This window comes from Malassezia japonica, chromosome 4, assembly GCF_029542785.1.
Source record: "Malassezia japonica chromosome 4, complete sequence".
NCBI lineage: Eukaryota > Fungi > Basidiomycota > Malasseziomycetes > Malasseziales > Malasseziaceae > Malassezia > Malassezia japonica.
Window position 1 is genome coordinate 759,028 of NC_083373.1, and position 23,967 is coordinate 782,994.

At 61.1% G+C, this 23,967-nt stretch overlaps 16 protein-coding genes across 16 annotated transcripts; 7 read left to right on the top strand and 9 right to left on the bottom strand.

The window, feature by feature from the left end:
* Positions 1-6: 6 nt before the first annotated feature.
* MJAP1_002768 (uncharacterized protein) lies at positions 7-736 on the bottom strand (the record flags this gene model as incomplete). The annotated part of the gene is made up of 2 exons (XM_060266701.1): positions 7-537; positions 560-736. The coding sequence occupies 2 exons, from the start codon at positions 734-736 to the stop codon at positions 7-9; spliced, it is 708 nt and encodes a 235-aa protein (XP_060122684.1).
* Positions 737-787: 51 nt separating this feature from the next.
* On the top strand, positions 788-1,989 carry UFD1 (ubiquitin fusion degradation protein; the record flags this gene model as incomplete). Its single annotated transcript, XM_060266702.1, has 5 exons — positions 788-796; positions 819-993; positions 1,016-1,048; positions 1,072-1,714; positions 1,737-1,989. The coding sequence occupies 5 exons, from the start codon at positions 788-790 to the stop codon at positions 1,987-1,989; spliced, it is 1,113 nt and encodes a 370-aa protein (XP_060122685.1).
* Positions 1,990-2,046: 57 nt separating this feature from the next.
* On the top strand, positions 2,047-3,693 carry CCT4 (T-complex protein 1 subunit delta; the record flags this gene model as incomplete). Its single annotated transcript, XM_060266703.1, has 1 exon — positions 2,047-3,693. One exon carries the CDS (start codon positions 2,047-2,049, stop codon positions 3,691-3,693), a length of 1,647 nt encoding a protein of 548 aa, XP_060122686.1.
* Positions 3,694-3,776: 83 nt separating this feature from the next.
* Positions 3,777-4,862, top strand: MJAP1_002771 (uncharacterized protein; the record flags this gene model as incomplete). The annotated part of the gene is made up of 1 exon (XM_060266704.1): positions 3,777-4,862. The coding sequence occupies one exon, from the start codon at positions 3,777-3,779 to the stop codon at positions 4,860-4,862; it is 1,086 nt and encodes a 361-aa protein (XP_060122687.1).
* Positions 4,863-4,900: 38 nt separating this feature from the next.
* Positions 4,901-5,810, top strand: MJAP1_002772 (uncharacterized protein; the record flags this gene model as incomplete). Its single annotated transcript, XM_060266705.1, has 3 exons — positions 4,901-5,015; positions 5,135-5,150; positions 5,243-5,810. The coding sequence occupies 3 exons, from the start codon at positions 4,901-4,903 to the stop codon at positions 5,808-5,810; spliced, it is 699 nt and encodes a 232-aa protein (XP_060122688.1).
* A 1,199-nt stretch (positions 5,811-7,009) lies between these two features.
* Positions 7,010-8,627, top strand: MJAP1_002773 (uncharacterized protein; the record flags this gene model as incomplete). The annotated part of the gene is made up of 2 exons (XM_060266706.1): positions 7,010-7,634; positions 7,657-8,627. 2 exons carry the CDS (start codon positions 7,010-7,012, stop codon positions 8,625-8,627), a joined length of 1,596 nt encoding a protein of 531 aa, XP_060122689.1.
* Positions 8,628-8,661: 34 nt separating this feature from the next.
* MJAP1_002774 (uncharacterized protein) lies at positions 8,662-10,845 on the bottom strand (the record flags this gene model as incomplete). Its single annotated transcript, XM_060266707.1, has 1 exon — positions 8,662-10,845. One exon carries the CDS (start codon positions 10,843-10,845, stop codon positions 8,662-8,664), a length of 2,184 nt encoding a protein of 727 aa, XP_060122690.1.
* A 496-nt stretch (positions 10,846-11,341) lies between these two features.
* TRM9_1 (tRNA (carboxymethyluridine(34)-5-O)-methyltransferase) lies at positions 11,342-13,312 on the top strand (the record flags this gene model as incomplete). The annotated part of the gene is made up of 1 exon (XM_060266708.1): positions 11,342-13,312. One exon carries the CDS (start codon positions 11,342-11,344, stop codon positions 13,310-13,312), a length of 1,971 nt encoding a protein of 656 aa, XP_060122691.1.
* Positions 13,313-13,389: 77 nt separating this feature from the next.
* Positions 13,390-13,759, bottom strand: COX12 (Cytochrome c oxidase subunit 6B; the record flags this gene model as incomplete). Its single annotated transcript, XM_060266709.1, has 5 exons — positions 13,390-13,449; positions 13,473-13,572; positions 13,598-13,606; positions 13,653-13,669; positions 13,703-13,759. The coding sequence occupies 5 exons, from the start codon at positions 13,757-13,759 to the stop codon at positions 13,390-13,392; spliced, it is 243 nt and encodes an 80-aa protein (XP_060122692.1).
* Positions 13,760-13,889: 130 nt separating this feature from the next.
* MJAP1_002777 (uncharacterized protein) lies at positions 13,890-14,990 on the top strand (the record flags this gene model as incomplete). Its single annotated transcript, XM_060266710.1, has 5 exons — positions 13,890-14,481; positions 14,540-14,613; positions 14,636-14,775; positions 14,799-14,809; positions 14,884-14,990. 5 exons carry the CDS (start codon positions 13,890-13,892, stop codon positions 14,988-14,990), a joined length of 924 nt encoding a protein of 307 aa, XP_060122693.1.
* Positions 14,991-15,007: 17 nt separating this feature from the next.
* Positions 15,008-15,266, bottom strand: MJAP1_002778 (uncharacterized protein; the record flags this gene model as incomplete). Its single annotated transcript, XM_060266711.1, has 2 exons — positions 15,008-15,119; positions 15,142-15,266. The coding sequence occupies 2 exons, from the start codon at positions 15,264-15,266 to the stop codon at positions 15,008-15,010; spliced, it is 237 nt and encodes a 78-aa protein (XP_060122694.1).
* Positions 15,267-18,167: 2,901 nt separating this feature from the next.
* Positions 18,168-18,791, bottom strand: MJAP1_002779 (uncharacterized protein; the record flags this gene model as incomplete). The annotated part of the gene is made up of 1 exon (XM_060266712.1): positions 18,168-18,791. The coding sequence occupies one exon, from the start codon at positions 18,789-18,791 to the stop codon at positions 18,168-18,170; it is 624 nt and encodes a 207-aa protein (XP_060122695.1).
* A 291-nt stretch (positions 18,792-19,082) lies between these two features.
* Positions 19,083-19,709, bottom strand: MJAP1_002780 (uncharacterized protein; the record flags this gene model as incomplete). Its single annotated transcript, XM_060266713.1, has 1 exon — positions 19,083-19,709. One exon carries the CDS (start codon positions 19,707-19,709, stop codon positions 19,083-19,085), a length of 627 nt encoding a protein of 208 aa, XP_060122696.1.
* A 289-nt stretch (positions 19,710-19,998) lies between these two features.
* On the bottom strand, positions 19,999-20,616 carry MJAP1_002781 (uncharacterized protein; the record flags this gene model as incomplete). Its single annotated transcript, XM_060266714.1, has 1 exon — positions 19,999-20,616. The coding sequence occupies one exon, from the start codon at positions 20,614-20,616 to the stop codon at positions 19,999-20,001; it is 618 nt and encodes a 205-aa protein (XP_060122697.1).
* A 118-nt stretch (positions 20,617-20,734) lies between these two features.
* Positions 20,735-22,124, bottom strand: MJAP1_002782 (non-specific serine/threonine protein kinase; the record flags this gene model as incomplete). The annotated part of the gene is made up of 2 exons (XM_060266715.1): positions 20,735-20,897; positions 20,920-22,124. The coding sequence occupies 2 exons, from the start codon at positions 22,122-22,124 to the stop codon at positions 20,735-20,737; spliced, it is 1,368 nt and encodes a 455-aa protein (XP_060122698.1).
* Positions 22,125-22,923: 799 nt separating this feature from the next.
* mak16 lies at positions 22,924-23,929 on the bottom strand (the record flags this gene model as incomplete). Its single annotated transcript, XM_060266716.1, has 2 exons — positions 22,924-23,509; positions 23,532-23,929. The coding sequence occupies 2 exons, from the start codon at positions 23,927-23,929 to the stop codon at positions 22,924-22,926; spliced, it is 984 nt and encodes a 327-aa protein (XP_060122699.1).
* Positions 23,930-23,967: the final 38 nt, after the last annotated feature.

Sequence of the window (23,967 nt, forward strand, 5' to 3'; positions counted from 1 at the left end):
TATAGTCTATTTCCCGCGATGCAATGCAAAGGTTTCCTTGATGCCCTTTCCGGCGCGCAGATCGTCCATACATTTCCCGTCGACGTCGCGGCCCTTGGTCGCGAGCTCGAGGACCTGCTCGACGAGGTCCTTTGGCACGCTCACGACCCCGTCGACGTCCGCCAGCAGAATGTCACCGGGGTGCACCGTCACCGGGGGAAAGCCGGGCTCGCCCTTGGCGCCGACCGACGTCGGGTCCGCGATCTCGAGCGGGATCTGGAGCTGCGACGGGCGCGTGAACGGCGACTGACCTAGAATCGAGTGCTGGCGCGCAAATACCGGAAACTTGCTCTCGCGGTGCTCGGCGAGGTCGCGGCAGCGCCCGTCGAGGACCACGCCCTTGACCCCGATGCTCTGTGCGCGGGCGGTCATGAGCCCGCCCCAGATCGCGGAGCGCGTCGAAGGCGGCGAGGTAATCAGCATCACCGAGTCGGGCTCGGCAGCATCGACGAAATGCTTGTCCGGCTTTGGCGCGGCAGTGTCGCTCTGGAGCACCATCTGCGTTAGATCAGTGACCTACCTTGACGGTAAACGCGGGACCGCACACCGACGTCGGGCCGCTAATGTGCTGCGGCGAGTACATTTCAATGCCCGGCAGGTAGCCGCCGTGCGGTAGCTTGAGCTTGATCAGCGCATCGGCCACCTCGCACGAGGAGAACTTGGCGAGCTGGGAGATCAGGGTCTTGTTCACGGACATGGTAAGAGGCACCCCGCATCTGACTCAGCCTCCACGTAGTCGGTGGCAACCATGTCGATGGTGCGTCGTACGCCTAACGCAGTTCGGCCAGATTGATCCGCAGTTTGGCGCTGGTCGCTGGGGCCTCGGTGCGGCACTGAGTGGTTTTGACCGCCGCATGCCGGCGCCGCCGCAGGCGTACGAGGAATATTTCAAGGCATACAGCATGAACCACTTCTCGGCACGCCAACGGAACGACGTGAGCTACGGTGGAAAGAGTACGTTGCTCGGCTGACGCAGTCATTATGCCGCCGTCGGCGCTTGCGACAATCAGTAGGTCGCCGCACTAACCCCAGCCGACCTCGAGCTCGAGTCGCCCTGGACGTTTACGCTGCGCAGCACGGGCCGCGGCGAGCACAAGCACACGCACGGCGGTGTCGTCGAGTTCATTGCCGAGGAGGGCATCGTGTACCTGCCCGTGTGGATGATGCGCATGCTTACGCTGCAGGACGGCGACCCGATTCACATCCAAGGCACGCGGCTGCCCAAGGGCAAGTTTGTCAAGCTCCAGCCCCAGACGGTCGACTTTTTGGAGATTAGCGACCCCAAAGCGGTGCTCGAGCAGGCGCTGCGCAACTACCCGACGCTGACGCCGGGCGACATTATCGAGATCAGCTACAACTGCCTCACGTTTGAGATTCTCATTATGGAAATCGAGCCGAGCGCCGAGGGCATTTCCATCATCGAGACGGATCTTGAGGTGGACTTTGCGCCGCCCAAGGGCTACGTGGAGCCCGCACCGAAGCCCGCGGCGCCGCAGCCGACCATGGCCTCGAAACTGCACATTGACCAGAACAAGTACGACAGCGTGCTGCCTGGCGGCGACAGCGCGACGCCCTTCCGCGGCTTTGGGCAGACGCTCAGCGGGAAAAAGACCAAGGGCAAGAAGGAGAAGCCGATCGTTCCTCGCGAGCCGTCGAGCCTCGTGCGCAGTACAGAGTACGTCGTACTACTTACCCAGCCGCCCTACGATTGTCAGCAACGACACGCTCCTCGAGGAGAAGCGCGTGCCTGCCGCGCTGCACCTGCCGTTCGGCCAGCTGTTTTTTGGCTACAATGTCGAGCGCCTCGACGTCCCGGTCGACACCGCTCCCGAGCAGCCTGACGACGACCCCGCGCCTCCCCCCGACCGCCCAGCATTCGCCGGCGGCGGCCAGACGCTCCTCGGCACCTCGCGGCCCACGCCCGAGGTGATCGAAATAGACGACGACTAGCCCAAAAATAATTGCATAGACCACGTGGCACCGTTCCGCGCGTCGCCTTCTTTGACGATGTCTGCGCAGGTGGCTGCCCCGCAAGGCAACACGGGATTCCGTGCGTTTAAGAATGCAGACAAGCCCGACGAGGTGCGTCGCTCGAACATGTCGGCCGCCAAGGCGGTGAGCGATGCGGTGCGCACCTCGCTCGGTCCCAAGGGTATGGACAAGATGATTCAGACGTCGTCCGGCGAAGTCGTCATTACCAACGACGGCGCAACGATTCTGCGGCATATGGCGGTGGTGCACCCTGCGGCGCGTATGCTGGTTGATTTGTCGCTCGCGCAGGACGTCGAGGCTGGCGACGGCACGACCTCGGTCGTGGTGCTCGCCGGCTCGCTGCTCGGTGCCGCCGAGCGCCTGCTGGCCAAAGGCATCCACCCCACCATCATTGCCGAGTCGTTCCAGAGTGCGTCGACGCGTGCGGTCGAGTTCCTGTCGGACATTGCTATGCCGGTGGACTTGAGCGACCGCGAGAGCCTGCTGCGTGCCGCCACGACCTCGCTCAACTCCAAGGTCGTGTCGCAGTACTCGTCGGTGCTTGCGCCGATTGCCGTGGACGCGGTCCTGCGCCTCGTGGATGCGGGCTCGCTCAGTGCGCCCTCGTCCAAGACCGGCGCGGTGACTGCGACGGGCGGCGACATGATCGATCTGCGCGACATTCGGCTCGTCAAAAAGGTCGGTGGCACGATCGACGACACGGAGCTCGTCGACGGCCTCGTGCTGGAGCAGAACGCAGTGACCTCGAGCGGCGGCCCCGCGCGCGTGGAAAAGGCCAAGATTGCCGTGTGCCAGTTCCAGCTCTCGTCGCCCAAGCCCGACATGGACAACCAGATTGTGGTGAACGACTACCGGCAAATGGACAAGATTCTGAAGGAGGAGCGCCAGTACCTGCTCAACATGTGCAAAAAGATCAAAAAGTCCGGCTGCAATGTCTTGCTGATGCAAAAGAGCATCCTGCGCGACGCGGTGAACGAACTGGCGCTGCACTTCCTCGCCAAGCTCAAGATTATGGTGGTCAAGGACATTGAGCGCGACGAGATCGAGTTTATCTGCAAGTCGCTCGGTGCGACGCCGATCGCCGACATCGACTCCTTCACCGAGGACAAGCTCGCCTCGGCAGAGCTCGTCGACGAGGTGTCGCACAGCGGCGCGCGTGTCGTCAAGGTGACCAAGATCAAGAACCCCGGCCGCACGGTGAGCGTGCTGTGCACCGGATCCAACTCGCTCGTTCTGGAAGAGAGCGAGCGCAGTCTCCACGACGCGCTGTGTGTCGTGCGCTGCCTCGTCAAGAAGCGCTTCCTGGTCGCGGGCGGTGGCGCGCCCGAGGTGCACATGTCGCGCATGCTCGCGCAGTGTGCGCAGACGCTGCCCACGCTCGAGGCCTACTCCTACCAGGCCTTTTCCGAAGCGCTCGAGATTATTCCCACGACCCTCGCCGAGAACGCGGGCCTGAACCCGATCACGATCGTGACGGAGCTGCGCAACCGCCACGCTCTGGGCGAGAAGACGGCGGGTATCAACGTGCGCAAGGGTACGATCACCAACATCCTCGAAGAAAACGTCCTCCAGCCTCTGCTGGTGTCGACGAGCGCGTTGGAGCTCGCGACAGAGACCGTCTCGCTCCTGCTCCGGATCGACGACTACCATCTCTCGCGCTAGACCCTGTAGAATTTCGTTGCCCCGAGCGGAAAATAATTACTAGAATCCCGTCTTGGCGTGGCGGTGTTTGTCTCCCCTCCACCATGGCGCAGCGCACCAGCCGGCCGCTGCCCCCGATCGAACACGGCGGGTTCACCGAGGCCGCGGCCCCGCAGCCGCTGAGCATGCAGCCGTACGCGGCACATCAGGCGGCGGGCGTGTCGGAACCCTACCTCGACGCACCTGCGTTGAACCCCCGCTCGTCGAACCTCTCGGACGAGTACGAAGACAAGGCGGTCGAAGTATCGCACCCGGCGCACTACCAGGGCGACCCGGAGGATACGTACTACCCAGCACAGATGTACAGTTCGCCGAACGAGCGTGCGTTTGCGCACCAGCACGCGCCGCGCGGCATTTGGTCGTACGACGATCGCCGCTCGTTCCAGAAGCTGTCGATCCTTTCGAAAGTCTTTCGGATCCTCGCCTTTATCCTGGTGATTGGTATCATCTTTACGCTGTGCATCATTATGCTTATTGTCATCTTTCTGCGCCCACCGAACATTGGCTTGAACGGCATCGACTTGCCACAGAGCATCCAGGACGTCCAGATCCAGGACGAAAAGTTTTCGATAAATGCGACACTGAACGCCATCGTTGCGAATCCAAACTATATCTCGGCGCACATCACTTCGCTCAATGCCACAGCCTGGGACAACAATGCAAAGTCGACGCCGATTGGGTACTGCGACTTGGACGACCAGACGATCGCGGCACGCAACAAGACCACCGTCAACGTCCCGTGCCAACTTAGCTACAACGTCCAGGACGACCCGTCGCACGACGTGCTCAAGGATCTCGTCAATCGCTGCGGGATTGTGCAGGGCAGCAAGAAGTCCAACCTCCAGATCCTCTTGGACTTGCACATTAGCATCAAGATCCTCGCCTTCCATATCCCCATTTCGGCACAGCCGACTATCACAATGAGCTGCCCGATTACCAAGGATATGGTCAAGCAGGCACTTGGCGACCACAGTGATATTCTCAAGGAGCTTGGCCTCGGCAACCTAGCACGATCCATCGCGGTCCGCACCGTGAGCCCAGAAGCACTGCGCAATCTGGCATGGCGCACAATCCGCTCGGTGCAGGACCGCCTGGCCGCGCCACAAGCCGTGCTCCACGACGCGCTTTAATACGCATGTACATACCTCTGTAGACAATCTCCTCCACAATGACGGAATCGTACGCGGCCGTGCAGCACCAGGCCCTGAACGAGCGGCCGGGGGCAGAGTGGCTCAACATGGGGGACTGGCGAGCGACGCGCCAGTTTTCGGATGCGTGCGAGGGTACGTCCATGGGCTAATGCAGCGCTCGCGCGGAGGCTGCATGACGCAGCACACATACCTAGCGGCGCACGGATCCTCGACGTGGGACATGGCGCAGGCGACTCGCTGCTGGTGCTAAGAGAAAGAGGGCCAGACGTACTGCATGGCGTAACGTCGATGCATGCGCATGCACGCCGTGCACAGGATCGGCTAGGCAGCCAAGGCACGGTATGGTGCGCCGATGCTAGTACCTGGCTCCAAGGGGAGGAGGGCAAACGCATGGCCGAGAACGGCAGCTCGCTGCCCTCGTACGACACGATTCTCGCACTCGACTGTGCGTACCACTTTCCCAGCCGCCCCGCCTTTTTCAAAAGTGCATACGCGCGCCTTGCTCCAGGCGGGACGCTGGCGTTGGTCGACCTGGTCAGTGCGTGGCCGTACCCCAACGCGGCGCAGTGCACGCCGTCGTCGCTCGCTCCGCCGACCCATGCGCCGGCACTTTGGAAACGAGCTATGCACCGCATTACGTGTGCCCTAAGCGGCACGCCGCCTGGCTCTTTTATCCCACTTGATACCTATGCGCAACAGCTGCACGACGCAGGATTCGAGCACGTCGACATGGCCGACATTTCCGACGCTGTCTTTCCCGGCTTTTCTACGTTTCTCAAGCGCCTCGGAACCGATGCCGAATGGCGCGGCGGACGCCTCGAGCTGCGTGGCCTCCGTGTGTTCGGCAGCGTCGTCGGCCAATGGGCATCCGGCGGCGACGTGGGCATGGTCCGATGTGCCCTTATTACGGCCAAGAAACCTTATTGATAAACAGATACCCCGCACTGTCCGTCCGCAGTGACATGCGTCGAGGATGCGTCGATCACTGTGCCGTCGATGCACGTCGTGCCGGCCTTGGCATCCGATGCACCCGGGCGCCAATAGTAACCGGCTGCGCGGAAGTACTCAACGACCGGCGCGCCGTCGCCGCTAGGCTGTACAGACCCGTCCTTGGCATAGACAAAATCAACGTGCGCCCCGTCTTTGTACATGCCTTGGAACATGACTTGCGCAAGCGGACCGCTCGCAAACTGCTCGCGCTCTCCCTGGGTAATCTCGTCGTGCCGCAGCGCAGGGCTGCGCCGCGGTCGGACGACAATCACGTCGAGCTGTTCGCTTCCCCGCTGGAGCTCGGTGGAGTAGTGGGCGCTCGCAAAGGGCGCCGGGACAAACTGCGGCTCCAGACGATCGACAGTCATGGCGTTCATATAAACAAATGGGCCGTCGACCACGACGCCGTCCATATCGGCCTCGGCCAGCTCCTCGAACGACTTGGTATGGGGATCGTACAGCTGCACGCCGCTTTTTCCGGGGTACAGGACGAGCTCGGCGTCGCTCCAGACGGTCATGTTTTGCTCTGCCGCAATCTTGAATCGCTCAATGCCTGGGTGCGAGGCACGCAGCGCTTCCGAGTCGCGCAAGATGGCTGCATGCAGCGCCTGCGACGCAACGACACACGCAAAGTGCTTTGGCTCGCCGGGAACAGCGACCTGCATCACGGTCAGAGCACTTGGCGCCTTCTTGTCCACAAAGGCTTGCAGCGAGTGCAGCTCCCAGCCGTCCTTTTCCATGTCCGGCGAAAAGAGCGAGGCATACAGCGCATTCGCCGTGCCGGTCGGTACGAGCACCAGCGACACGGACCGAGTAAGCGGAAATCCACACTCGTCCGCCATGCCGTCCAGCAGCTCGTGCGCCGTGCCGTCGCCGCCCAGCACGACCACGGTCAGCGCCCCCGACCCGCTCTCGTACACATTGCGGCCGACACGCCGCGCACCGTTCTCCGCCTCGGTCGCATGGTAGGTAGCCTGGACATTGTTCGTTTCGAGCGCGGGGCGCACAGACGTGTCCAAGACACGCTGCGCCTCGCCGCCGCCCGCCGTGAGATTGTACACCACAGCCACCTGCATGGCGAACGCACAGGCCGGTTCTTAGTCAGCAGCGGGGCCAGGCACGTAGGGCTGACGGCCATGTCGACGGATCCGCGGCTGGTTGACCTGCGCGACTTGAGCGACGCGCTCGAAGAGAGCCACGGAAATGCACCGGGACCCGATGCGATTCCGGCGGTCCCCAATGCAGAGAAAAAGGAGCAGTACGCATCGCAGGTCGAGCAGCTACAGAGCATGTTTCCCGATACGGACAAGCATGTCTTGGCAGACATCCTCGCCAAGCATCGCGGCAATGTCGAGTCCGCAATGCCGGCGGTGCTCCAGGTGAGCGACCCCGAGTACAAGCCCAGTGCCGATGAGCAGGCGGTCCAGAACGACGCGCGCTTTGCGCAGCAGCTCGCCATGGAGGGCCAGGGCCCGTTTCCGGTCGCGCATGCCTGGCCTGCACGGCAGCAGACTTGGGACCCGTCGCAGCTGCGCTATAGTCCCCGTGTTGTGCGGCCGCGCGGCGAGCGCCAGCCTGCAGGGCAGGCGCCGCAACAGCCGGCTCCGCACTGGACAGGGCAGTACCGGCCCCGCGATCCTGCCTATGTTCCCCCGCATGGACATGGCACAAACGGCGCACCTGTTTATGGCGATAGTTTCCAAGACGAGCTCATTGCCGACGGGAAAAAGCTCCAGGCGGACTTGACGCGTTTTACCGAAAGTACGTGGCACGACTCACCCAGATGGCATTGCCAAGATGAGCTCGACCTTTATGAACCTGCGCCAAAAGGCCGAGCAGGCGATGCGCAACCTGCCGCAAGATAGCCCGTTCCGCTTGCGGCGCGAGAATATGATGCACGACGGCGCCCGCCACGACTGGGAAGCGAATCACCACACACTCGGCCACCGGTACGACCAGGACCCGGAGCCGGTGCGCGACGGCGAGCTGGACCGCCTTGCGAGCGAGCCGCCGGCGGTGCCGAGCAAGGACGTACCGCGCCCAAGCAAGCCTGCGCAAAAAGGGCCGCTTTGGGGGCAGCGGTACGCTAAGCAGGCGCCGGCCACGGGCATAAGCCACAACTCGGCGAATGCCAAGCTGTCGACCTGGGCAGACGTCGGCCGCGAGGACGACGATCCGAGCGGCGGCGTGTCCAAGGCGGACAAGGCCAAGGCCGATGCCGAGAAGCAGATCAAGGAGCAGGCCGAGGGGGTGAACAGTAAGCGTGACACTGCGGAGGACACGGAAAAGGACACGAGTGTACAGGACTCGAAAGCAAAGGAGGCCACACCACCAGAACAAACCAAGGATAGCAAGACTACGGAAGATCATGCCGAGGGCAAGGCGAGCGGGGCCAAGGAGGAAGGCACCGAGGCCAAGGCGGCCAAGGAGGCCAGCGACAAGAAGGCCAAGGTGCCGGAGACCAAGGCGGCTGACGGCAAGAAAGCCAAGGGCGGCATTTCCAAGGCGGCCAAGACCGGCAATGGCAAGGAAAACGAAGCGAAGTCCACGTTTAAAGAGGACGCCAAGACGGACGACAAGGTCGAGTCAAAAGAGACCGACGCGGACACCAAGCCCGAGACGACCAAGAGCACCGACACGAGTGCCAAGACCCCAGTCTCGTCCGCCGCCGCGCCTGCCGACCAAGCGCCAAGTGCGCTTGATGCCGACGACGACGAAGAATATGTCCATAATCCATTCAACGACGAGGACTAGCCATAGACCAATTCATCCAATCCATTCCTGTTCACTACGGCGTATCTGTCTTTGGTGTACCCATCATTCCCTCCCACGGCATCATGTTCGGCTGGGTCATGCCATTCGATGAGAACCCTTGTGGTGGCATTGGCACATACGCCGAGTCGAAGCTCGAGCTGCTCTGCATCATCGGAAAGAGGGATGCGGGGTCCGTCGGCATGTACCCCGGCGTCGTCCCGGACGGATAGGAGAACCCGCCCTGCCACACGTTGGGTTGCATAAGGAAGTCTGTATCGTACATTGCCAAGCGCTGGTCGAACGTCGCAGCAGCACTGCTCGGGTCCAGGTCAGACATCAGGTCGCTGCCCGGCTGTAAGAGGTTTAGGTTCATCTCGGCGCCCGTCGTCGGCGGGAAGTACGCGTCGTTTGTCTGCATTGGAGGCTGAGCAGCGCCAGTCTCCAGCGATGCGCCGTTGAAACTGCCCAGGTTAGTGAGAAAGGTTTGGGCAGATTCGAGATCGTCCCAGCTCTGGGAGCGCTCCGGCGTCGAGTTGGCCACCGAGTTGTCCTGCGACGCCTGTGCCTGGGCCCTGGCACTGGCTCGCTGGGCCCGGCGCTTGGCCGCATCACGATTGTGCTCTTCCGCCCTGGAAAGGAACATTTGCACAATCTTGATCTCGCGGCGACTGCACAGGTCCGTGCGCATCTTGTTCTGCTCGATAAATTGCTCCAGGAACGCCTTGTTTGCCTCGCGCTCTTTGGGATCGCGCTCCAGGAGAAGCATGATGCCGTACATGAGCACCGTGTTAAACAGGCGATAGAGCCCGCCCAGCTGGTAGCACCGCGCACGTGTGTCCGGCGGCACGACCTTGTCGAATTCATCGCGGACGTAGCGGTCGTTCCGTGCGGTGTCAAACGCAATCTCGCGCGAGCGCGAGTATTTGGAGTTGGTGCGCAGCACATAGGGCCGGTGCAACGTAATGCGTGCAAAGTTCAGCTCGACGTTAATTAGGTAGCGGTGGAAGTGCACCACCGGCGACTTCTCGTCCTTGCTGTGATCCGCGCCGGGCTGCGTCGCAAGGCGATAGATCGGAGGGAGCTTTGTAATGAGATCACTCAGCTGTGCGTCCATACGCATCACGTCGTCGTGGCGCACGGGGTGGCGCAGGTCTTGGTACATTTCGCTAATCTTGCCCATCAGGCGCCCCAGCTCGTGGCGGACGGCGATAAACAGGAACGAAGTCGGGAGCGGACCCTGCTCGAGGCCGGTCGGCGGCTGCGCCGGCTTGGTCGCATCCAGCTGCTCGAGTGGTACATCCGACGGGGGAAGCGTGTCGCAGTGCGCATCAAAGATGGCAGACGGGCGGCTGACCAGAATCGAAATCACCTTGTCCCAGTGGTAGAGCACGGACCAGAGCCGCCGCCGGCGCTCGGTCGTGACGGCATCCAGACCGAGCTTGCCTCCGTCGCGGTGCAGGCCCATGCTCTGTGCGCCACGCACTGCAGCGCCAATGTACATCCACACCTTGGACGTGCGGCGGAACATGATACAAAACTTGCTCGCCAGCAGGTTCGCAGCCACCAAATCAATGTGATCGCCACGGATAAACGAGCCCACCTCGATGCACTGGCGTCCTGCGTGGAAAAAGTGCAGCGCCTGGTCCACAGCCTCTTTGTCGGTGCACTCGGACGTGGGAAGCATGAGACTCGCGTGGGCGAGGAACATGAAGAGCGACGCAAGGAACGGAATATGACGTGCTCCATCCCCTTGGTTCTGCGTGCTGGGATCGCCAAACCGGAAGTTCATCAGCTCGTCGTATACCAGCCGGAAGGTCTGCTCATGCACCGGCACCACAATATCGTTGAGCTCTCGGAAGAAGTTCGCGACGAGCTTGTCGCACTTCTCTTTCGGCGGGATGAGGTCCATCAGTACTTGGACGACATTCGGCGCAGCGCCACCCTCGGCAATCAGCGTCGCGATGCGCGCCGAGGCAGGCGACCGGGGAATCGAGCTCTGGACCTCGAGACACTCTCCGTCCACTTCGGCACATACAGCACGCTGCGACATGGAAGGCAGCGCCAGCTCGCCAAACCAGCTCGTGCCGTCGTTCGACAGCGAGGTCGCGGCCGGCGGCTTTGCGTCTTCACCGGCTCCCCGCTCCTCGAGGCGGACCAGCTCGCCACGCTCCATACCGTACATCGCCGCAGGGTCGCGTGCGCTCCGCGCAAATGGCATGGGCTTCATTGAAGTAGCATCGCGGTCGGGCGACACACTCCTGTCCCGCTCGCCGTCGCTATAGTCCACCTTGGCGAGCTTCAACTCCAGATTTTTATGGTCCGAGGCCAGGCCTTGAACAAGCACTTCTAAGCGGCGCACGCGCTCGTGCAGGTTTCCAAATTGGTCACCCTCGCCATAGGGATGACATAGCTCACCCAAGCCCCGCTCAACGCATGGCTGGCACGGAATTTTGCGGTCACACTGTGTAAGAAAGTAGGCGTACCTTGTGTTTCCGTCTGTGACACTCGGCACACGAATAATGCACGCGCTTGCGTTAGCATGGATACCTACCTGTCTCTTTTTCTTCGGGGCGTCATTCAGCGCGGCAGACACAACGTCTGCAACGCTAGTATTCGCCGAGGCGCCCGACCGATCCGGCGTACCTTGGCCACTCATCGTACCTATTAGCCAGGGCACGGATCAACCCACGTGGCTTTCTTAACCCCGAGCCGAGATGCCTCCTGGGGAGGGGGCAGGTGCGCCGGCGTCTGCGTACGAGCTCGTGGCGCAGCTGCGTGCGCAGCTGGGCGCACTGCGCTCAAGTATAGGCAGCACAGATTCCGAGGCGCATACTCTGTCGCAGCCGACAGCGCGCCACCTGGGGCTGTACCCCGTCGAAAAAGCGCAAGAACGTGCGCAGGCCCCCCTGTCGCCCGAGTCGTGGTCCGACGCGATGGACGTGCTCGGCGCGTCAGTGCGGGCGATGCGCGAGAGTGTGCAGGCCATGCCGGCAAGTGAAAATGGGCCGGCGAGCGTGCACGAGCTTGGCGCACAGGCCATCGAGCTCGTGGGCGCCTCGATGGGCATCCAGCAGTCGACCGCGCTCGCGGCGCGCCCGGGCGCGGTGCATACCCTTCCAGAAAGCCTGTATAAAGGCGCGCTACGGGGCGACGCGTGTGCTGACCGCGCCGCCGCACTCGGGCTGCTCGACGGGCTCTGTGCAGCTATTTCGCCCGCGGCCACTGAACTGCAGCTCGAGTGTTTCCAGGAGCGCGTCGACGAGGGGACCGAGCGCACGCATACCTTTACTAGTGGCGGCCGCATTATTGTGCTAGACATTGAGCTTGGCCTTCAGAGCGGAGCGCTCGTGCCGCACGTCGAGCTCAAGCTCTCGTACGCACACGCCGATGGCCATGCGCACAGCGAGGGCGCATCCGACTCGCGCCTGCCGCGCATGATGCAAAACGTCCTTCAGCAGCTTACCAATGTGCTATTTGGCGTGCCGGTCGACCGCGCGGTGTTCCGCGCGTGTCCTGCCGAGGCAGCACAGCCTACGCAGTATACCGATGCGCTGCGGCTCTGGCAAGGGTTCGTCGCGCACCTCGCGACGCTTGCGTACATTGACGAGCTCTGTGCAAGTCTGCATACAGAGCCGAAGCGGCCTGTCGACCTTTTTGCGCAGCTCGACGAGCTCGGCACAGCGGCCGAGCAATTGTGCCTCGCACAGGCTGCGAGGCTCGGTGTAAGCGGCCTGCACAGCGATGCACTGGCGATGCTCGCGGATACGCATCCTGACACTGCTGCGACACTCGTGCGCTGTGCGCAAGGCATTGCGTGGCACCATGTCGTTTCACCCTACCTCACGCTCCACTATGCCTCGCCCGTACTGGCGAGCCGCGGAGCGTACACGGCGACGGTGCGCATTGCACCGAGCGCCGTTCCGTCCGGTGCCGCGAATGCACGCGCGCCGGCGCATACTCCCCCTGAGCTCGTCGCAGCGATCGAAAAAGGCGTACAAAGCAGCGGTCCTGTCCTGGCTGTTGCGCCGCTCTGGACGCCGAGCGGGAGTGAAAAGCCGGTTCAGCGCCCGGTCACGTACGTCGCGCTGCTTAATCCCCCCGTGCTGGTGCCGCAGCGCGTCGCCCAAGGTGTGTGCCACGCCTGCGGCTTATCGGGGCGCCCATGGGCCAGTGCGCCGGCCGACCGGGCCGGCGAGACGTACCTCGCACGCTTCCTCGGCGCGGCGCGCGGCGCATTCCGCGCGTCGGCTACCGACGAGTTTGCGCAGGAAACGCGCGCGATTTCGAGCCTGCCGTTTGCCTGTCTCGCGCAGCTGTACGATGCGCTTGCGCTGCTGCGCGACTATGCGCGCTTCGGCGAGCTGCTTTCCAACGCGGCATCATCATCGTGCGCCATCCCCGTCACGGTCGACCTCGAGGCCGCGCCGGCACCCGGGCGCTCAGTGCTGCGCATGACATTTGCCGTGCCGACGCACGGAGCCATGGCCAACCTTGCGCTGCGCACGACTGCTGACCAGGCCAGCGGCTACGAGGTTGAGGCGCACGTCGTGCCGCTGAACGGCGGCGAAGCACGCACGCTCCTATGTACTGATCCCCAGAGCGTCCAGTGGGCCGACACACTTGCTCGTACTGCACAGCTCGCCGCGCTCGTCGATACGGCGCATGCGTGGGCGTGCGCAGCCTGAGCTACATAGAGAATAGCGTTTCCCGGAGTGGTGACGCCCATTGCTTTGGCGCTGCCGTGCTATTTAGCAGGGCATGCTTAACCCTCGAGGTTGGCAGGGAACGCGTCGTTCTCACGCAGCTCGTTCCACTTGGCAATCTGTGTGAGCCAAGAAAACCTACCCATTCGTTGGGGCACAGCGAGTTGTAGTTGTTGAAAAAGAGCTTGCAAGGCTCGTAGTCCTCACCCTTCTTGTTGATGCACCGGTAGTAGTCCGCGTAGCTGAGTCAGTTGCTTCCGAACGTACTTCTGCCAGCTGCGTCGAGTGTTAGTCCTGCGGGCGAAAAGGTCAGTGAACGTACCAGTGGCGGGTCTGGTTCTGTCGGTCAGCTACTCATCACCACCAACGTACCTGGTTGGGGAAACGCGAGTCGAACTCGGCCGTCTTCAGCGTGATACTCTCGGGCATGCTGTCTCGTTTGCGTACAAAGCGAACCCTGCGGTGTAATAGGCTGGCGCCGGATGGGCCCGCTGCCGAGGAGGGTTCGGCCGAAAGAAACCGGCGCCGCTTCGCGCCGCGTGGCTCCGAGTGGAGGACGATGGACGCGCTCAAGGCGCAGATCCAAGCGCGCAAGCGCCAGGCCGAGACGCCGAGCGATCCAGCGGCCAAGTACGTGCGCCGCGGCGACTTGGTTCGAAAAGAGGCCCCGGCGCCCGAGACGGCGCCGGAACCGCAGCCTGTACGCGCGCCGACACCTCCGCCCGCTCCGGCGAAGGACAAGGCGCCAGAAGCCAAAGAGGGTTTTTCCATCTCTAATGACGAGGCCGTGTTGCGTTTGCGCCAAAAGGGTGAGCCGATCCGACTTTTTGCCGAAACAGACAAGGAGCGCCGCCTGCGCCTGCGTGCGCTAGAGCTCATCGAAGTGCACAGCGGCGATCCGCACGGCCGCAACGACTTTGTCAAGGCGTTGCAGGGCGCTGAAAGCGACCTGACCCGCGAAAAGGTTCAGGGAAAGGCAAAGGATGAGGGCACGTCGAAGCCGGCGCCTCATATGCGCGAAGGAATCGGCATGGACTCTCTGTTGGACCTCGAGCTGATTCGCACTGACACTGCGCGCGTCTACCCCATTATCTACTATACCCTCAAAGGGCTCTACAACGAGTGGGGCGAGACGCTTGACAAGCGTCCCGGTACGTTTTTTTTTTCTTTTTTTCCTGACCACAGAGGATGTACGGCATAGCACCCAAGGGCGCATGGTCAGCGCGACCCACGTCCAGACCGGAGAGTACCTCAAGCCCCTGTTTAAAGGTCTGCGCCGCCGTGTACGTCGACCGACTGACCCAGCAAGTCGCACCCGATGTGCTCATGCGTATCGCCGAGATCGTGCACTATATGCAGCAGCGCGAGTACCGCATGGCAAACGACTCGTATCTGCAGCTGTCCATCGGCAATGCGCCGTGGCCGATCGGTGTGACGGCCGTAGGGTGCGTGGCTTATCTGACCGCAGTATCCACGAGCGTTCCGGACAAGAAAAGTTGTATACAACCAACGTTGCTCATGGTATGTCATTACTAGTGTACATCTAACGTAAGTGCTCAACGATGAGGTGAGCCGCAAGTATATCCAAAGCCTCAAGCGGCTCATGACTTTTGCGCAGACCAAGTACCCGCCTGAGGACGTCAGCAAGCTCATGGGGTAGGCCATAGAGATACCACATCACATCACGATGCAGCACCCCGGCGATTTCGGCGCCTCGCGTGCCTCGCTGGTAGAACCAACGCTCACGCCCAGCAGCGGCTCGGTGGTGGTCGTCGCGTAGTGGATCAGGCTGCGTCAGCCAAATAACCTACCGCTGGCTCGCCTTCGATACGGGATCCGTGTTACGCTCCAGATCCGCCTTGAGTTGTGCATTGGTACCGAGAACACGTTGTAGCTTCTCCTCCAGCACCTGCGAGTGCGGCTGGGCGATCTCCATCGTGGCCCCAAGACTCGCTGTTGGTCCAAGCACGAGCACGTGACCAGCGGGAAGCTGACGGGGATCGTGTCTCAACTTTTGGCCCTCGTACGATCCTGTGGATCGAGGCACGCCACGGCCGACGTGTGTGGGTTTTTATTTGAAAAGTGCGCGTGTGCGATGGGGCGCAGTACTACAACGTACTTGAACTTTGTTTCGATCTAACGCGGTGGAATTGGAGCAGGCGTACACCCCTCGACCAATAAGCTCGATATGAGCCCCGAAGCGGCGCAAGAGCCGCAACGAAACGCGGACCAAACAGTGTCCCAAAGCACAACCTACCAGAAATGGTCGCCATCTGCAGTCTTGTCTCAGCACAGCAGCGATGGCTCGCGCTCACACGAGTCCGCCGACTCCCCGACCACGCAGGCGCCGAGTAGTACACACTCGCACTCGCACAGCGGGGATCACTCCAATACTACAGCCCCTCAACGGGAACTTCCAGGGAGATTCTTTGATGCGGATCCCGAAGATTTGTTTACGCTCATTGGTAGGTCGCCGCCCCTTACGCAGCCGACATGCTTGCCCAGCTCATGTCGCACAATGATGGTATTCCGCTCCATCCTACTGACCTCACGCGATTCCACTCGCGTGCCACGCCGGGTATTAGCATTGCCGCCTATTTGCGCCGTATGGCCAAATACACAACCCTGGATAAGCCGTGCATGCTGATTATTTTGGTTTATATCGATCGGGTCTGCGAACGGCTGAGCGGATTTACAATTTGCAGCCTGACGGTGCATCGTTTCGTTTGTGCGGCCGTGGTCTGCGCTAGCAAGGCATTGTGCGATTCGTTCAGTACCAACAGTGCGTACTTTTGGGGCTTACCCAGTGCACTATGCCCGCGTGGGAGGTATTTCACTCGCCGAATTGAACCTGCTGGAGAAAGAGTTCCTTAATATTATCGATTGGCGGTTAATGGTAGGTCTCCTCGCACTGACCGACAGGTGACCACCCCGGTCATGCAACACTATTACGCCTCCTTGGTGCAAATGCATCCTAACTATGTACTCGGGCCACCGAGCGGACCCATGCCTACCGCATTCACTGGGGCGCCTCTTGAAACCAGCAAGTAGAACGGCCCCTTTCTATAGCCTGTACCATACCTCTGGTTGGATCCATTCCCACTGCACGTGGACACTGCGTCCTGCACGACGCGTGTTGACCGACGCAGAATTTCTCGGCCGAGGTGCGAGGCTATGCCCTCTGTGGCAGTTCTGAAATCGGGTTGACGGAACAGCACGGACAATCGTCTTACTCTTTTGCTCCGGGCCTAACGGCTGTGTACGCGCTGATCTGAGGGCTCTTACTGCGCCGGAATGGTGTCGCATTCCGGGCCTGTACCGGAAGGCCCCTTCCTTTGTCCCCCTCATACCGAAAATGACACCCACATCACCGAGAAACACCGCAGTGCTGAACCCGACAGAATCAACGCTCGCATATCGGCACTCGCGAAACTCACCGATCCTAACCAGGACAATGGCTCTCAGCAACGCGATGCATCCTGTGACTCCTGGCGGTCATTGCTACCGCCTGGCGATGCGGGGCGAAATCGCGACTCGCATGATGATACCCAATCGTCTCTGCAGAGCTGGCGCAGTTTTTTGAACATGAACTCGCCATGCTCCGACGGTGGCGACTCGCATGACATGTATCTTGGACCTTCTGACGACCCATCAGGCGAGCATGTGGACGATGTCGAAGACGACGAGTACCAAGGGCTGCTGTTTGGGCGGCGCGCTGACCTTTTTGTCCGCCGCAGCTCGATCACCGCGGTGACCATTTCCAACGCAAAGCAGCGTCTTCCGAATGCGCAACAGCTTGAAACTGCATCGAAAAACGCAGGCCAACGGCCTCAAGTGCACGCATTCAAATCGTCGCCGTCGGTGGATGTATACGTCCATCCGATGCGGCCGCGGTCCATCACCGGCGTCTCTGCTTTTGACCATGCGGATTCAAAGCAGGAAGCAGTATCGGGACCGCGTTCAGGCTCAACAAAGGGGCCAAACACAATGTACCTTTCTAACGACACTGCCGAGGAAGAACGCGAATACTGGCCGACCAGTTCGCGACGGGATCCCTCGCCTCTTATGTCCCCCCAGCGCTCGGAAGCCTCCCTGGATACCTCGGAGTACACCTCACCGAGGACCGAACCGGATCAAGGCGTAGCCCAGTTGGAACAGGACGGTGGCCGCGCCGACTCGCTCGGCTCCTTCAGCACAGGTGAAGCGCTAACAACTTCAGTTATTCCGACGGCTCGCTCAGCACTGAGCGAGCCCAAGCCTCAGCGTTCCCTGTGTGAAGCGTTTTGTGCGAATCTGCCCAAGATTGACACGGGCTTCAAACGGTGTCAATCGCCTCAGCAACAAGACACGAACCAGTCTCGTGCAATGGAACGCCAGATTCGGCAAGATACACGCGTTTCTATGGTGACTACAGAGCAGCAATACACGCTCTCATTGCATGTGCCCGGCTTTTCGCTCGATGGTATCACCTTGGCGACGAAAGGCTTTAATCGGCGCACGCTTCATATCATTGCCAGCCGCTGGGGCAATGACGAGAGCGACCACTTTGAACGGCGCATCACTTTTGGCTCAGATGCCATCATGACTGCCATCCGCGCCCGCTTTGACGGCGAACATCTCAATGTGGAGATTCCCCGAAAAACGCTGCGGCAGCCGAGGACCAGGGTATCCCAGCCGCTCACGGCCTTCTCACACCACCCCCCGCACTCGGCGTTTTTGACATCTCGCTAATTCGCTAAGAGCGCGACGCATGCCTTTCACGGGCTGTTCCGGGCATACTATTGTCTATACATATCCCCCGTAATGTACGATAAATTCTTGAACCTGCCTATGCACCTTAGTTTGCGCCAAACGAAACAACGCGTTCCGCATCAGGCAACGAGGTCTTGGCACCAGCAGGCTGCTCAGGGAAGCCGAACACCATCTCGCTCTGGATCTGATACGACTCTGGCATGTTGTACTTCTCCTTGAGCGTCTCGCCGGTGATGTTGCCGTAGTGCTGCAGGTTCGCGCCGTAGCCCTCGGCCTCGAGGAGCGCCCAAGTGTAGACCTGCGCCATGCCCGAAGCGTGCAGCGACCAGATTGGGAAAGAGGACGCGTAGGCAGGAAGCGACTCCTGCTGACCCTTGATCAGCTTGTTCTCTTCGAAAAAGAGGATGGTTCCGTAGCCCTTGGAAAAGCCATCCAGCTTCGGCTTGGAAGCATCCACAGCCTTTTGGCCAGCAACCTTCAGCAGCGCGTCGGGCACAATCTTGTTCCAGTAGGCGCTGTGGTCTTTGCCGAACAGCACAGCGGCACGGCTGCTCTGCACATTAAAGGCCGAGGGAGCCTCACGCAGCGCGGTCTGCACGAGCTTCACCACCTGTTGGTCAGGCAGGATGGGTTTGTTCGACAGCGCGTATATCGAGCGGCGGTTCGCGGCCACCTCGCTGAAAATCTTGGCTGCTTGCTTCGTCGCCATGGTCTCTGAGGTGCGGTCAGAAACTGCGGGTATTTATGTCTTGCGAGCGGGGACTTGCGCGGGGGGATCATCCCCAGCGGGAAAAATTATCGCCGAGCGTGACATGCCCTAACAGGCAGTCTCGGCATGTTTTGACGCGTGTTTTAATTATCCCGGGCCAGTCAGGATCGCCCGAGCGCCTTGGCTCTCCGAGAGAATGGCGTGCTGTGGACTGCACACTCGCACTCGCGCATTCTGTGTATCTTATGGACTAGCATGGTATGCAATTCATAGTTCGGCTATTCAAGTACATTACGCGCTCTTTCCGTAAGCAATCACGCGCTCGTGGTCGGGGTGGTAAGCCTTCTCGCCCGCGGGCGTCTCGGGGTAGCCAAACACCATCTCACTCTGGAGCTGGTACGATTCGGGCAGGTTGTACACCTTCTTCAGCGTCTCGCCGGTGAGGTTGCCGTAGTGCTGCAGGTTCGCGCCGTAGCCCTCGGCCTCAAGGAGCGTCCAGGTGTAGATCTGCGCCATACCCGAAGCGTGCATCGACCAGATAGGGAAGTTGGGAGCGTACGAAGGGAACGCCTCCTGCTGGCCCTTGATCAGGTTCTCGTCCTCAAAGAAGAGGATCGTGCCGTAGCCCGCAGCGAAGCCCTCGCGCTTGTCCTTGGAGCCCTGGACGGCTTTCTCGCCCTTGGCGGCATGCAGCGCCTCGGGAACAATCTCGAGCCAGTACTTCTTGTGCTGCTCGCCGAGGAGGATGACCACACGGCTGCTCTGCACGTTGAACGAGGACGGCGCCTCGCGCACGGCCTGCTGGACAAGCTTCAGGATCTTCTCATCAGGAAGAATCTGCTTGTCAGACAGGTGGTAAATCGTGCGGCGGTTCTGGATAGCTTGGAGGAAGCTCTTGGAAGTAGAAGTGCTGGCCATGGTGACAGTGGTGGGAAGATGACGGGCGTATGTGGATATTAAATAGTCGTCGACCTGCGGGTATGATTGGCTCTCGAGGAATACAAATTATCTCCGTGTTGGGCCTATTAGGCCCACGCTCGGATGCCTGGACGGAATTCGAAGTTCTTGCGAAACAGCCCCGCGGGAGTGAGGAAGGCGTGCGCGCAGTCGATGGCCGCACGGCGCACGGCGATAATCCTCACGGAACACGCCATACTCCGGAAACATGCAGTTAGGCAGGAGTAACAAAGTCCGTGGATTCTAGTGTCTACTTGAACACCTGCACGCGCTCGTCATCGTCCATGTACGCCTTTTCGCCCGCGGGCGTCTCGGGGTAGCCAAACACCATCTCACTCTGGAGCTGGTACGACTCGGGCAGGCTGTACACCTTCTTCAGCGTCTCGCCGGTGAGGTTGCCGTAGTGCTGCAGGTTCGCACCATAGCCCTCAGCCTCGAGGAGCGACCAGGTATAGATCTGCGCCATGCCCGACGCATGGCTCGACCACACAGGGAAGCCGGTGGCATACGCAGGGAACGCCTCTTGCTGGCCCTTGATCAGGTTTTCGTCCTCGAAAAAGAGGATAGTGCCAGTGCCCGCCGCAAAGCCCGCGAGCTTTCCCTTGGAGGCCTCGACGGCTTTGTCGCCCTTGGTCACACGCAGCGCCTCGGGAACAATGTGACCCCAGTAGTTGTCGTGCTGTTTGCCAAGCAGGACCACCACGCGGCTGCTCTGCACGTTGAACGAGGAAGGAGCCTCACGCACAGCCTGCTGGATGAGTTGGATGAGCTGCGGATCAGGAAGGATCTGCTTCTTCGACAGATGGTAGATCGTGCGGCGGTTCGTGATCGAACTGAGGAATTCGGTAGCAAGCTGTTGCGAAGTCATGGCAAGGGGATGGAGGGGAAACTAGAACCAACTCGCTTAAATCCGAGGTGGTACGTGCTCGCCAACACGCACGGCCTCCACAGGCCAATCACAAGCCAGCGTAGAACTAAAATACAAGCTAAGGGGCAGCGAGTGCTGCGCGTTTCATCGCGATGCATCGCTCGAGCTCCTCGCAGACCTGGGTCATAGTCGGTCGATCGCGAGGAAGCTGCGCCCACATACGGTCGAGCAAATCCACAATTTCGTCGCCAAAGCGGCGGCGCATCGTGCCAATAAATGGTCTGGGTGAGTCTCGAAACGTACCGCTGCCCCTTTTGGCCGACGTTGAAATAGATTTGGTGCTCGTTCATCCCTTGAAACGGATAGCGTTTCTCGGGCTGGTGCCACTGGAGTGCTTCCCAGAACGTCATCGCTGCACTCCATACGTCCACCTTTTCGTTGTAGTTGGGTTTCGGAACCCAGAGCTCCACCGCCTGCCAGTTGACCGTGCCGACGATCGAGCGGACCATGGCACGCGTCGAGCGCTTGACACGCGCAAAGCCAAAGTCGCTGATTTTGGCCACGCGGTCCTTGGTGATCAGGACGTTGGTCGACTTGCAGTCGCGGTGGATAATCATGGGCGTCCGCGTGTGCAGATACTCCAAGCCCCGCGCGATCTCGAGCAGCATTTGAAAGAGGTCCGCGTCGGGCGGAGGCGGCGTATTCCGGATATAGTCAAACATGTCGCCGTTCGAGCAGAGCTCGCTCACGATCATGCACGGCACAGGCCGCAGATCGGCGGGAATGCTTACGCCAATAAAACGCACAATGTTTTCGTGACGCAGGTCGCGCAAAAATGTCAGCTCCTTGATATCCATGTCCGTGAGCTGATTCCGCAGGTCAGAGATGGCGACCTTGGACGTCCGCGTGCGAGAGATGTGGTACTTGCCGACATAGACGTCTTTAAACGCGCCCGAGCCAATCTTTTCGAGCTTCTCGAGCTTTTCCGGAGGTATTTCGCGGTCTAGGAGCTCGAGGCGCTCTAGGTCCAGTCCATTAAGCTCTTCATCGCCTGCAGGTGGCTCTGGCGCGGGCTGCGGCTCGGGAATCGCCTTGGGCGGCGGCGGCATATCGGTGCGCACCGCGTCAGTAACCGCCACCTGCGTCGAGACCTGTGAGGCGAGCAACGAGTCGACACACGTCGCCTTGGTCGCCTCGCTCGGCACGTCAATTCCGCGCGCTTGGCACAAGGCCAAGAGCGATGGCCGGCGCCGGCGCAGGAGCGCATGCTGCGTAAAGATTTCGTTGCCGGCCTGTGGCTCTGGCCGCGGCGGCTCGGTCGACTCGGCCACGCCCATGTCCCACTTGGACAAGGAGCGTGTACGCATTCTCCGTGGCTGCCCGGGTAGGGCGGTGCCGAGCGCGGACGGCTCCTCGTCGCTCTCTTCCGAGAGCGAAGTGGACACCGACTCGACGTCGCTGAGCGACGAGGAATCCGACGCGTCATCCCACACATCCGCATCGCTCATCCCGCTCTCTTCCGTAGGCTTTTGTGGAGACGGCGCGAGGCCTACGCCACGAAAATGGCGCTCGAGACCCGTGTACCGCTGCCGGCGGCGCACGGGGCGTGGGGGCCGTGGTGTGACCTGAGACAGCCCCTTTCCCGGGCTCTCGTACCGCCGCAAGCGGTGTGATCGTGGCGATCGTGTAAATGTGGTTTCCTTGGGCCGTGGCGAGGCGGCAGGAGCAAATCCTCCCGGCGCGCCGAGTGTCGGCGCCGCCCGCCCCAGCGGCTTGCGTGGCTCGTTCGGCCGGATTTCGTCGTCCATCGAGTCAAGACTCGCATCTGGCGACGCTTCCAGTGCCTCGATGCGCGCGCGCTGGCGCCATGTGCGCAGGGGTGTTGCATGCACGGGCCGTGCTGGCTGAGACCGTGCACGGAGCGACATCCAGCGTCCATAGTAGTGGCTGTTCCCCCGCCCCTGCATCGGCGACTCCCGTGCTCGGCGCTTTGGCGTATTTTCTTCCTGTGCGCTCGAGTCCTGGTCGCCCGAGGTGGTGTTGTACCAGTTGGCCTCTTCCAGCGCCTCGTCGACTGACGATGCAGAGCACCAACCCGACTCGGTATCCGGCGCGCTAGCCTGCCGCTTGCGCTTCGACCCCCGGCTATTGGTTGTCGAAGCCGATCCCGACCGGGATCGGCTGCTGCGCTGCAGCGCGTCAACGGTCTTGTGCATGCCGCACACGGTCCACTGCGCCAGGCTTCCTCGCCGGTGAACCTCCACAGCAGCTTGACTAAGGTACCACGTGGCAAACACGCTGCTACGGCTACCAGTTGGCCACCTGCTCGGCCGTGAGCGGCTCGGTCTCCTGCTCGTACTCGACCTCGAGCTTGGGCCGGCCGCGCTTGTCGCGGGCATCCGGGCGCTTGAATGGCTTGGGGTCGCGGCGCGGCGCCTTGCGCTTGCCGCCCTTGGGCTTTTCGTCCTCCGAGTCCTCCTCGGACTCCTCGTCGCTGTCCGCCTCGGAGCTGTACATATCCTCGAGGTCGTCGTCGTCGTCGGACTCTTCGTCGTCGCTGACAAACTCGCGCTGGCCATAGTCGTCTTCGTCCATATCGCGCATGTTGCGGTCCATTTCCTCGATGTCTTCCTCCTCCTCTTCGTCCGTGAGCTCCTCCTCGAGCGCAACGTCCTCGCCGTTCTCGTTCGGGACGCGCGCCTGGGCATTTTCGAGGACTGCGTTCCAGACATCTTCGTTGACATTGAGCGGCGCGTCGCCGTATGCGCCGCGCTTGAGACGGTCGAGCAGCTCTTTTTCGATCGACTTTTCGAGCTTGGCGGCGCGCAGGGCCTTGACTTCGCGCGTCGCTTCGCGGCGCTCCGTCTTTTTCTTGATACCGACGAGCTCGGGTCTGGGTTAGTAGTGCGACGTACTGTTCCTCCTCTTTCAACTTAATCTTGCGCATCTTGATCAGGTACTGCGTAATCTTGGTCAGACGCTGCTTGGCCTTGTGCACAATAAAATTCGGCCAGTAGATGAGCTCCTTGTCGATCTGCTCAAGAGCAGTGCCATACCGGTTCGAGAGTTTCACACGCTCCCACTGCCTCCGCGGCGAGTGCGCACGCTCCGGCGTCTTGATATACAAATAGACCACACCCTCTTTCTCGCGGATCGTCGCGTAGCGCGAGTTCGCAAGGGGGCACGACTGCCGGTTGCACAGACCGGTCAGGTTGTATTCATTGCGGCAGAATGTCGAATGCGTCGTCGACTTGATCTTGTACGAGCAGAACTGGTGGCCGATCACCGACCAGATCACGTCGTCCGACTGCATGGCGGGGAATGCAAAAAATTTGTCTACGGATTTGTCAT